At 55.6% G+C, this 12,454-nt stretch overlaps 1 protein-coding gene across 3 annotated transcripts in view; it reads left to right on the top strand.

Moving 5' to 3' along the window:
* The first annotated feature begins 2,601 nt into the window (after window positions 1-2,601).
* PHETA1 (PH domain containing endocytic trafficking adaptor 1) overlaps window positions 2,602-12,454 on the top strand; it is a 256,756-nt gene continuing 246,903 nt past the window's right edge. Inside the window, exons 1-5 of one of the 3 annotated variants that reach the window (XR_008427354.2) lie at window positions 2,602-2,779; window positions 3,616-3,697; window positions 4,249-4,337; window positions 5,040-5,176; window positions 7,013-8,181. Coding sequence is in view for 2 of the 3 variants with exons in the window: in XM_053928513.2 (XP_053784488.1) it covers window positions 7,047-7,715 (669 nt within the window). In the remaining variant the exon portion in view is untranslated. Of the gene's footprint in view, window positions 2,780-3,615; window positions 3,698-4,248; window positions 4,338-5,039; window positions 5,177-7,012; window positions 9,605-12,454 lie in introns of those variants that run through there. The other 2 variants (XM_053928513.2, XM_053928514.2) reach the window with 2 other exon arrangements.

Raw genomic sequence — 12,454 nt, 5'->3', positions numbered from 1 at the left:
CTTCCTTGACATGCTTCTTGCCTCTGAGCCTTTACACTTGCTAGTCCCTGTGCTTGGGATGCATCCCCTCTGGATATCTGCATGGCTTTTGCCCTATTTCCTCAGGTCTTTGCTCAAAAGCTGCCTTCTCCACGGCCCTCCTAGTGAAAATGGCTAATCCGTCATCCTCATTCACAGTGCACACGCTCTGCCCCTGCTTTGCGTTTCTCCCTGACTCCCGTTGTCAGCTAGTGTACTGCATGAGTGCTGCTTCCTTATTTCCCCCCTCTGGTGAGGGAGGGCAGGAACACTTGGCTGTCATTTAAAACAATAATTCATTGAGGTGAAATTCACATGACATAAAATTGACCATTTTTGTCCTGGCTGGTGTAGCTCAGTGGATTGAGTGCCGGCTTGCGAACCAAAGGGTCACAGGATCAATTCCCAGTCGGGGCACATGCCTGGGTTGTGGGCCAGGTCCCCAGTGGGGGCTGTGCAAGAGGCAACCACACATTGATGTTTCTCTTTCTCTCTTTCTCCCTCCTTTCTCCTCTCTCTAAAAATAAATAAATAAAATCCAAAAATGAATGAATAAAACCTTTTTAAAAAATTGACTATTTTGAAATGAATTCACAATGCTCTATGCAACCTCCACCCCTATCTAGTTCCAAAACATTTTCATCACCCAAAAGTAAAATCCTGCCTGGCAACTGCCAGTCAGCTGTCTGTATTTATGGATTTACCTGTTCTGGACATTTCATATAAACGGAATCATACAATATGCGGGCTTTGCGTCTGGCTTCTCTCACTGAGCATCATGGTTTTGATGCATTCATCCACACTGTAGCAGGTGTCAGGACTTCATGTTTTTTTTATGACTGAGTCATAGTCCATTGCATGGATGTACCACATTTTATTTATCCATTCGTCCATGGGTGGAGATCTGGGTTGTTTTCACCTTTTGGCTATTGTAAGTAGTGTTGCTATGAAAATGTATGTGCTTATCTGTCTTTTAAACTTGTATTCTGGTCCTGGCTGGGTAGCTCACTTGGTTAGATCATCAGCCCAATATGCCACAGTTGTGTGTCTGGAAAAGCCTTTGAGCAAGAGAGTGCCATAACGTGATTTAAGTTTTACTAGGATCCCTCCATGGAGATTGGACCCGGGGGGCTGGGAGTTGGAATGGCAGAAGGGAGACCTGAGAGAAGGTTACGGCAGCCCACCTGGTGAGATATGACCAGTGGCCTAGGATGGGGAAGCGGCAGCGGAAATGGAGAAGTGACAGACTCAAGACACGATTTTGAGGTAACATCATCGGGACTAGGTAACGTAGCCATGACCCAGTTCTGGTTCTCAAATTCCTCTCTCCAGTCCCTATGAATCATTGTCTCTTTTCTACAGTTCCAGCCATGAAGATGCCTGGCTATTCATAGTAGCCAAAAGGCAAAACCAACCTAATGCTCACGGGTGGATGCTAAGATAGACAAAAATGTGGTCCAGCCACACAATGGAACATTACTCAGCCTACTATTCCTGCACTTGCTCATTCGGCTCCAGCCCTGCTGGCCTCTTCTTCATTCAAACATGCCTGGGATGGGCCCATCTCCGGACCTCTGCACTTGCTGTTCCCTCTGCCTGGGAGACCCCCAGATATCTCCACGGCTCCCTCCTCCAGGTCCTTCAGGTCCCTGCTCCTCAGAGAAGCTTCCTCTGACCAGCCACCTTGTCCGAAATGGCATTCACAGCCCTTCCACTCCATGGCCCCTGCGAACCATCTTCCTGGCACGAACCGCTTATAGAGCTCATCTTATTTCTGTGGTTTGTTGATTGATTCAGCCACAGTGCCTGGCACACAGTAGTCTCTTAGTGAGAGGATGCAGAATGAATGTATGGTCCTGACCAGTCCGATTGGTCTCCTGCCCTCAAGCCAGGACTGGGCAGTGATTGAGCCCTGGAGGTGGCCAGGAGGAGGCAGCAAGAGCAGGGAGTAAACACAGGTCTAGGCAGGCAAACTGGTTTTTTTTGGGGCAGAACAAAAAGAACAGAAATTGCTGTTTGCTGAGATCACCTACTGTGTGCCATGACCTTTGTGTACCTTGACTGTCTTTATTTTACACAGAAGGAAACTGAGGCCTAGAGAAGTGAAGGCCCTCCGGAACTTTCCCTCTTCCCCCAGGGCAAGAGCTAGGGTTGCAGCCCTCTACTGACTGTCAGATCGCCCGAAATGTCCTGTATTCAGTTTTTTCTTTTTCCAATAAATCACAAATTTTCAGCATGAGGAGTTATTTTTCAATTGAGTTGGGTGTTAAATTTCCTAAATCTGGCAACCCTAGCCCGGGAGGTGCTCGGACGCTGGTCCTAGGACTTCAGGACCCTGCTGTTTTCTCTGGGCGAATCTCCCCGCTGTCCTTAGCCTTGGAAACCGGCTGACTCTAGGGGACCCCGTCCTCTTTCCTGAGATCCGTCACTCAAGATTGCGAACGGGTCGCGGTCCCCTTAAGAGTGGTTTCGGGGCGGGGCCCACAGGGGCGGGGAGAATCTGGGGGCGGGCCAGGCCGGGCAGCCAATCCGGGGGTGGGACGAGCGTGGGGGGCTAAAGGGGCGCGCCCGCAGGTCCCCGGCTGTCCCGCTGCCCCGCCTCCTTCGAGCCGAGCTCTGGTCTCTCGCGGCTGCGCCTGCCGGGCCGCCGGAGAGACAAAGCGCCGCTGCCACTGCTAGTGCGGGTCCCGGGCCATGGCCGGGCTGCCCCCCGGCCCCGCGTCTTCCGTCCCGCCGCCTCCGCCCTAGGCCGCGCCGCCAGGTAAGGCCCGCCCAGCGGGGAGCGCTGCGAGGGGACGTGGGCCCGGGTTCGGGCCGCCATGGGTCTCGGGTCCCGCGGCCGGCGAGAGAGACCTCTTCTGGGGATCTGTCTGTTTGCGACTCCACGTCAGCAGTGATTTTCCCGTTAAGGACCCCGGCGGTCCTGGGCGAACTTGGCCGTTGAACTGCCCCTTCCCGCCCCCATAAGGGGCCTCTGCTGCTGGGAACTCTGGAGACAAGCCCTCCACTTGGTATCCACATTTTGTTGTTTGGGGCTTTAACTGTCCCCCAGGAAACTTAAGAGCTCCCCACACGACACACAAAGGAACAGAGGGCTGCTAGCAGCCCTGGAGATCCAGCCTTTACAAGGGGTGGGAGCTGCCTCCACCCCAGGGGCTTGGGGAGTGCCCCTGGGGTCCCTGCTTTTCATCCCTGTGCTTGCCACACCCTCTCCTCCGTGCCCACTGTTCAGGGACACTTGTGGCAGTTGGATTCAACCCCAGGACCTCTGGTGTGGTTTCTTTCCTGAGTGCCAAAATGCCATGTCTGTTTCTCCAGAGTCCCCCATTCTGGGCCAGGTGTGTCCCTGGAGACCTGGAGCTAATTATTTGCCTTTTTTGGATAGCTTCCCTGAGTGCTCACTACCTGCTAAGCGTTTTGCAAAATGGCTTTTCAGGATTAACTTATTCAACCTTTCCCAGACGGGTGCATGTTAATGTTCTCATTTTAGAGGTGAGACGGTGAAAACTCTGACTCACAGAGGTGGTATTTTTGATGCCTTTCCCATAGTTGGCCATGGGGCTTTCCTCATTTTAGCTCATTGAATTGTCTCCACAGCTCATTTGACAGATGAGGAAACTGAGGCTTGGAAAAGTGAAGTGACCTTCTCAGGGACCTCCAACGTGGACTGGTGGAGAGCGTGCGTGGCCTTGGGATCAGGGAGGGGGAGGAGGGGGAGGGGGGGCACCCTACAGCCTTCTGCCTGGCCTCAGGCTATGAGTCAGTTGCGCCCTACACTGGACTCTGGACTTGTTAAGAGCAACTTGAGCCGGGGAGATAAGGCAGGGACCAGGCCCTCCCAGAGGCTGGAGCCCCTGCTCCTCCCCTTTCAGCCCTGCCCCTCCTCCTTGCTGGGGCTGGAAGGAACAGGGGTCATGGACAGAGTGGGTTCCTGTGTCACTGGTGACCTAGGACCCGACCAGCCCCGATTTGGGCAATGAGAGGAGGAGGGCTGCTGAGCATGAGGGAAATCGCTCTTTCTTTGGCCTTAATGGGGTGGGGCCACCCCAGGATTAGCCCCTTTGGGCCACTTGTCTGGGGCGTGCAATTCTGGGCACAGCATTGTACCTTTGGGCACGTTACCTAACCTCTCTGTGGCTCAGTTTCCACACCTATTAACACAGGACAGGGACGCACACCTTCTGGAGGAGCCGTTGAGACGTTAAGACTATTGTTTGACTCATTCTACAGGTATCTGAGCACCAACTACACTCCAGACACCGGAATGGAATTCAGGCAAAAAACCTTCTGCCCTCCTAGAATAGGCAAACACGACCCAGGTAATTTCAGGCTTGGGTGCCTGAAGAGGGACTGGGGGAATCTCGTGTGGAGGGTAGTTGGGGAAGCTCCCCTGAGAGGGAGCAGCCAGGGCAGAGGCCCCCAGGCAGGACACGCCTGCTGTGTTTGAGGAGTAGCAGGGAGTGCGGGCTGGCTGACGCTGAGTGGGAGAGGGGGAGGGGACTTGGAGGCCCCGGGAAGACTGAATTTTGTAATGAGAAGGTAGGAGTCAATGGTGTGGTGGAGGGCTGTGGCTGCACTTGGTTTTAAACAGGATCTTTCTGTGGGGGTTGGATTTCAGTGGGGCTGGAGGAGGGGCCTTGGAAGGAGTGTGGCTCTTACCCTGAAGAACTTGGACAAGGAAGGGAAGGGGTGGAGGCAGGGAGACCAAGGAAGAAGCCACTGGAGCCGAGCAGTCCAGGCGAGCTATGATGGGGGCCTAGAATGGGGATGTGGCAGTGGGTAGAAATTAGGCCGCTGATTCGGGAGAGGCTGGAGGGAGATCAGCTGGACTTGATCAGTGGTCAGAGTCGGGTGAGGGGAGAAGCCAAGGGTCATTTGCAGAGCGCTGAGCGGCAACAGCTGCCACTGCTGAGCAGGTACCATGGGCCTGGCACCATGCTTAGCGCCTTCTGTGTGATTAATTCACCGTGTCACTGTCATGACGACACTGACTTAGGTGCTTTTATGACCCCACTTCACAGATGTGGAAGTAGAGGCGCAGAGAGGCTTAGAGCTTGCCTGAGGTTGCACAGCCTGGACACTACAAAGCTGACATTCGAACCCAGAGAAGAGCAAGCCAAGAGCAGACTGGGCAGAGGGCGGAGCGGCGGCCTGAGAGGTAGGAGGGAAACAGGACAGGCAGCGTGGGCGTTTCCTGTGAGGAGTGGGGCTGGGGTCCACATGCAGTTGTTGGGCTCTGGGGGAAAGGCATGAGTATCATTTTACAGAGGAAGAAACTGAGGCTCAGAGGAGGGTAGCCTGTCTGAAGTCACAGGTTAGGGAGGCAGAGCAGGCACTAAATACCCTGAGCCTTCAGGGTCTTTGGCCTTGACCTGCTCCTAGGTCAAGGGAGGCTGACCTCAGCTACGAAATCACAGTGTGTAGTGCCTCTTCCAGGAAGCCATCCTAGATGGCCTAGGCAGGTGAGATGAGGTGAATTCAGTTGGGAGCAATCACCCCGTCCACCCTGGGTCAGGTTGAGCTACCACCCATATACCGCATTCCTTCAGGCCCTGAGCAAGGCGCCACACAGGCTGGGGAATGAACATTTGCTGAGCACCTACTGCATTCCAGGGACTTCACATATTTTGTCTCTTGAAAAGTGTACCTACTGTCCTATATAGAGTGAGGCTGTGAAGCAGGAGCACAAGGTGGGTCCTCACAGTGGCTGTGGAGAATCCCAAGGGAAGGTGTGGTCACATTAGGGGCCCAAGTATCACCTCCCAGTAGGTCCTACCTGACCTCTGTTGCCCCACCCTGTGCTCCTTGGGGAAAGTGGCAAAAATCACTGAGCCAAGCGCATAGTTAGATTCTTCCGCTTTGAGTGCCCGATGCTCTCTGCCCACCCCCTCTCTGTAACTGCGGGCCGAGCTCTGGGCCCCTTTTCTGGATTATTTCACCACAGCCTTTTCTGTCTGGCTGGCTGCACCTGCCACCTCACCCCTTCCTCCTTCTGCTCCAGCCTCACTGGCCTCCTGGCTGGTCGTCCAGCACACCAGCAGCTTCCCACTTCAGGGCTTCTGCACTTGCTGTTCCCGCTGCCTGGCACATTCCACAGCCTCCCTCCCTCGCCTCCTTCAGGTCTCTGCTCAAATGTCACCTTCTCAGTACAGCTGTTCCTGACCCCCTCTCACCGCGTTAAAATCAAACACTCCTGACCCCTTCTCCATGTTAGCTTTCCTCCAGCACTGAAGACCGGACCATCGGGCAGACACATTTTGTCCCTTTGTTCCTTGTCTGCCTCCTGCACTGGCCACTAGCATGGCAGCCGTGACCCTCTCCCTCTTGTTTACTGCTGGTGTCTAGTGTCTGGACCAGTGCCTGGCACACAGTGGGTGCTTCAATGTTGGGTAAATGAAGTCCCTATAACCCTTTGAAATGTTGTCATTTCACGGACAGGCAGATCCAAGCTGAGTTATGAAACCAGAGCCAGGACCTGAAAGGGATGACAAAAGGTCGGCCCGCCTGGTCCCCAGGGATGATGGAAACAGCAGGGCCTGAAGTGAGGCCTGGGTTTGAATTTCAGCTCCACCCAACTTGCTTTGTGGCCTTGGGCTCGTGACTAGCCCCCTCCGCTTCGTTTCCTCATCTGTCAAATGGGGGTCAGGCTACTTCCTGCCAACTAAGGTCCGTTGCATGATGAGTTAAGATATGTAAAGTGCTTGGCATGCAGGAATCCCCAACATTATTTTGGGGAGAAGGATGCAGGAGGGTTATGAGTCTGGCTCTGGGGCCAGGGTTTGAGTCAGACCCCGGGGTGAGTCCTGGCTCTGCTCCTGAAGAGCTGTGTGAGCCCAGGCAGGTCGCTTCCGATCTTTGAGCCTCAGTGTCCTTATTTGTGAAGGAGGGGTGTTGAGTTCTGTGACACCCAAAGGTGGCTGGGAGGTCAGGGTGAGGCACTGGGTGACCTGGTGATGGTGGCCACGTGAGTGACAGCTGGCCTGGGGTGGGACAGGCCCTGAACTCCCTGTAGACCCCTCCTCGCCGCCATGAAGCTGAATGAGCGCAGCCTGGCCTTCTACGCCACCTGTGATGCCCCGGTGGACAACGCAGGCTTCCTGTACAAGAAGGGCGGCCGGCATGCGGCCTACCACCGGCGCTGGTTCGTGCTGCGCGGCAACATGCTCTTCTACTTCGAGGACCCAGCCAGCCGTGAGCCCGTGGGCGTCATCATCCTGGAAGGCTGCACTGTGGAGCTCGTGGAGGCCGCCGAGGAGTTTGCCTTTGCCGTGCGCTTTGCAGGGGCCCGGGTCCGCACCTACGTTCTGGCTGCCGAGAGCCAGGCTGCCATGGAGGGCTGGGTGAAGGCGCTGTCACGGGCCAGCTTCGACTACCTGCGGCTGGTGGTGCGAGAGCTGGAGCAGCAGCTGGCTGCCATGCGGGCTGGGGGCTGCCCACCCCCACCGCGCCGGCCCCGCGCCCTCCTGCCCAAGGAGAACGGCTGTGCGGTCTGGAGCACTGAGCCACTCCCTGCCTCCACAGGCACCTCCACCCGGGCCCGACCGGGCCCTGAGCCCCCGCCACTGCCACCCCGCCAGCGGGCCTCGGCGCCCAATGGGCCTCTCGACTCGGCCTCCTTCACCCAGCTGCATGAGTGGTATGGACAGGAGGTCAGGGCCCTGAGGAGCCAGTGGCTCAGGAGCCGGGCTCAGCCCTAAAGGGATGGGGGGAGGGCCTGTGCTGAGGGGCAGGGGTCAAAGCCAGCCCTGAGGTCGCCAGCGGTCCTGGTTCTGGAGGGACTCTAGTCCTAGGCCCGGCTCTGACGGGCCCAGCCCTGAGAGACTGGGGGCCTGGGCCCAGGGAAACCATGGTCAAGCCCTAAGGAAAACCGAGGCCCCTGTGTGGCCTGCTTTCAGGGGACGTAAGCCCTGAGAAGATGCTGGACTTGGAGGGGTGCTTTAGGACTCAGAGGAGGCCATAGTACCTCCTAAGGAGAATTGGGTCTGGCTGAGCCTCAAGAAGCTTGAGGGCTGGAACTCCAGCCCCAGGCCCAGCCCGGATCACCCAGCAAAGGCCTGTTGCTGGCATCAGGTCCTGGCTGCAGCGACTGGGACCTGACGAGGATCTGTGGCCCGAAGGCAAGTGCCCTGTCAGCCCTGGTCCCTGACAGGGCCTCCACATAGAGTGAAGGCTCCCGTGTGCCACACTCCTGGGTGGGACCTCCTTTTGCTCCCGTAGCAACAGGTGAGAAGGTGGTGGCAGGTTTTAATGCATAACCGGTATGGTGAGGTTGCCTGGTCCCCAGGGCTCGTGGCTGGAGTGGGGCCCAGACAAGACTCCGCCCTGGGCCTGGGCCAGGCCTTGAGGTGGCACTTCTGGCGTGGTAATGACCCGCCAGCCTTGAGCCTATCTGTGTTCCTGTGGTGGCTCTCACATGCCCACCTGACAGTCCACAACCACACCCTCGGTCTCCCAGCTCAAGCCAGCCCTTCTCCCCCTCCCTGGGAGGAGACCTCCTGGGAGCTCGTCTGACCTGGTTCAGCCTGGCCCAGCAGCCATGGCTGGAGCTGCCTTTCCAGCAGGTTTCACTAGGGAGCCACCAGCTGACTCACTGCCCAGAAAGGGCCGGGTGCTGGTCCCGTGGGGTTAAGAAGCAGTTGCGAAGCTGTGTTTGGCTTCTGGAACTCCCTCCACCCGTGGTTTTCCAATGGATGGTGACGCTACTGTTCTCATCTCCATGGTGGCTGCTCTTTGTCCAGGGAGACTCTGGAGGCTGGGTTATGTTTACAGTCCTCAGTGCCCTGTGCTGGGGACTCCCTGAGGATACCTCCCCCCAACCTTTATTCTCCAGAGGACGACCCCTCTTGGTGACAAACGGCCTGAGACCCCTTACTGCTATCTTTGAGAGACCCTGGGGCTCAGGGGACAAGCCGGGCGCTATCTGCCTGCAATCACTGGCTCACCGATGGCTTGGGTGACTGGGGCTCCTGTTTTAATTTAATTTTTGATACTGAGGTGTTTTGGGTTTTTTTTTTTTTTTAAGCTATAAAGCTTGGCATTTTCATGACGTCTTGTTGGCTGTTGGGAAGGGACAGGGTGTCTGGCTCTCAGCCTGGCTGGGGTGGAGGTGAGAGAGGACAGTTTGCACGCCCCAGGGACAGGGCCCGGAATCTTGGCTGGAGACAAAGGCATCTCAAGAATCTCACCGGGTTCTTTGCCTTCTCTAGTCCAGCCCTGATCTGGGGCAGGTGCCTGTGGGGCCTTGGTGAGCTCCCTGTCCCTGTTTCCCAAGTCCTGAGCGGTGCTGGTGGGGGCTGTGGCTCTTGTCCACAGGCCCTTGGTCGCCAAGGGTGTCAGGAGCTGCCTAGACCCGGCTGGTGGGCGAGGTGGTGGCCCCAGTCCTGGCACAGGTTTACAAGCTCTAAGGGTACTATGCCCTGGTCTCCATGGGGGGCTGGTGGGAATCACCCCTGTTCCTGCTCCCCATCCCCAAAGCACAAGGTGGGGTCAGGCTGCCTTCAGAATTGGGTTGGGGGAGACATATCACGCAGCCTGGTAAGGGGGATTGTAAAAACTAAAATAAAATAATCAAAAGTTTGTCAAGTAATGGCTGGTTGTGTGATTTTTCCCATCAAAATCCTGGACTGCCTTGCCCGGCAGAGCCAGGGACAGGCCTTGCAGGACCAGTGACCGGTGTGCAAGTGTGCCCTCCATGGCTGGTGCTCTGCCAGGCACTTCTTCACCACCTCTTCTGGAGGGTAGCAGCCCCACTTTACAGATGAGCAAACTGAGGCTCACAGATGTTAAGAAATCTGCCAAGTTCACACACCCAGAAAGTGTCAGCAGGCACGGGACCCCTGGGACCCTGAGCAGAAAGGGCAGGGCCTTCCAGAGCAATACGGAGAAATGGGGTCACACAGCTCCTTTCCAGAGCAGGCAGAGGAAAGGGTGAGGATTGGAAAGTCAGCTGGGCTGAAGGCCTGACTGTTGGGAGGACCGTCAAGGGTGGCAAATGGAAGAGTCAAAAGCTGGCTCTTATTGGTCAGGTCATGGGGCTGCCCTGGGGGCCTGCCGTTAGGATTCGGGCACCCACGCTGGTTCAGAGGGAATGGTCCTACAATTGCGGGGGTGTCCGCCATGAGGCCAGGTGAATGAGGGGGCTCTCATGCTGTCGCTGTCTCAGACTCACTGGGCTAGTGGGAGATCACAGATGGGAAGGGGCTGGCCTAAGGTCGCCTAGCATGATGGACTAGCAGAGCTTGGGTCACGTTTTCCTTGTCCACCTGGGAAAATCATGCACATTGAGGGAGATGTGGCTTAGGATGAGCAACCTATAGTCCTTGGCCTGCGGAACGTGTTCAAGAACAAGAAACGAAAGATGCCAAGGTCTGGGAATCATGCCACTCGCACACGTCCAGGCCACGCTGAGTAAGTCCTTCCATCTCTCCTGGGACCACAGCTGACAGGCGGGGGCTGGGGAAGTGGCTCCCCGCACAGGCTGAGTCAGAGCGCTGCTGTGGCACTTGTGACCGCAGCCACCACAGGGTGCAGAATGGGGAAGTGGCAGGCCAGAGACAGCTAGCTCCAAGAGGGAGGGTCACCTGCTGGCTTCTTAGGGCTGGAATGTTTCCATGAATCCAGCTGAAACCGGGAGAGGAAGACAAGCCAGCCAAGACCTGAGTGCTGTGCATTCACCCGCTAGTGTGCTAGTGTCTCCCCTTGACCCAGGGAATGTGTTCAGGGCACATGTCTAAGGACTCCACCCAAAACGCTGGTCAAATTCAGCACTGGCCCAAGGGCTCGGTTGGAGCGTTGTTCCATACACCAAAAGGTTGAGAGTTCAATTCCCAGGCAGGGCACCTACCTAGGTTTCAGGTTTAATCCCAAGTCAGGGCATGTACAGGAGGCAACCGACTGATGTTTCTCTTTCTCCCCCTTCCTCTCTCTCTGAAATCAATAAAAACATATCCTTGGAGGAGGAGGACTAAAACAAAACAAACAAAAACCCCTCAATCAGTTGTGCTGCTCCCATTTGACTTGTAGGAATTAGCTAAACTTTAGCTTCTAAAGAATGACTCTGCTACTCAATTTTGGCCAATGCGATGTGAGTGGAAGCAACTTCTTGATTTCTAAGAGAGACACAAAGAAGAGCTCTTCATTGTTTTGAAAAGGTAAAGTTATGCCTGATGCCTGGAGCTATGGCAGCTATCTTGTGATCATGAAATAGGACACTCTAAGAAAAGTATCCTCCTTGGAGTTAAGCACACACCTGAAAATATCCTTGAAGTTCTGAATCAACCCCACCTCTGGACGGCTTGTTATTTGCAGTAATACATGGCCTTGTTTACACCTTTTGGGGAGACTTTTTTTGTTACTTGCAGCCATAGGCTTCCTGATGGATAAGCTTGAGTGACGGCAGCTTGGCCCTCTAAGGAGCGTGGCTGTGGTTGACTAACTTCAGGGCTGTCGTCAGTTCAGTGGGGTGAAGATCAGGGCTGCAGTGAAATCCCCTGGAGCAGTAAAGGGGCCTCTGCTTCTCATCCTTTCCCTGGGACTCCCCCCCCCCCATCTCTCCTGTTTTGAAAGAGTGAACACATACTGAAAGAGTAGCACTCTCCTGTACTTGCTCCTGGCCCTGCACCTTGTCTGTTCCTAAATGGGGCTGTATTGTCCCTACTCTGGGGCTAGACCTGGGGCTGACTGTCCACCCTCTCCAACCCCTCCCCGGATCACCTCACTTCACCTCACACAGACTTTGTTATACAAAAGGCCCTGTGATTTGTCCTAATTTCAAAAATTGCCGCATCCGAAACGAAACTTCTAAGGCGGTAAAATAATATATAATGAACTGCTCAAGCCCAGCTGCAGATTTTGTGCTTTCTGATGAAGACTTTTTAAAAGGCGGCCCATGAACTGTTTTTGTCTCAGGGTTTCAGCACAGCTGAACGGTTCTGACAGAGGGTTTAGGGCTGTCTTAGCTCCATCTGCCCATCCTGGGGGCCGGGGCCGTGGCTGCTCTTGCCAGGCACAGCTCTGAAGTCCTTTGAGTGTTGGGGCCACTGCCCTCTCTTCAGTGTCCAGGGACCCTGTTGTCATTGCTCCTCTAGCTGGGGACTGAGATAGCCCAGGGCAGCACACCCAGGCCCCTAGACTGTGCTCCCGGAGAGCAGGGGCCAGGCCTGCTTCCCATGCACCTCCCTCCCTGGGCCTGCCACAGTGCCCAGCACAGAGCTGCCCATACTGCGGCCTCTGCTCCTCAGCTCCCATGATCCTTTTCTCCCTATCACAGCCTCTTGGGCAGGAGTTGATCCCAAGACACAAGCTGGGCAATCAGGGTCCCAGGAATCTTGAACTGGGGGGAACAGATTAAAGTTTGAGGTGGCCTTAGAGAGAGAACAAACAAATCAAGATAGACGGTGCAGTGTGCTGAAGCCTGGCTGAACTTCTTGCCTTGGAT

This window comes from Desmodus rotundus, chromosome 7, assembly GCF_022682495.2.
Source record: "Desmodus rotundus isolate HL8 chromosome 7, HLdesRot8A.1, whole genome shotgun sequence".
Classification (NCBI taxonomy): Eukaryota; Metazoa; Chordata; class Mammalia; order Chiroptera; family Phyllostomidae; genus Desmodus; species Desmodus rotundus.
This window is presented reverse-complemented; position numbering and strand designations above follow the sequence as displayed.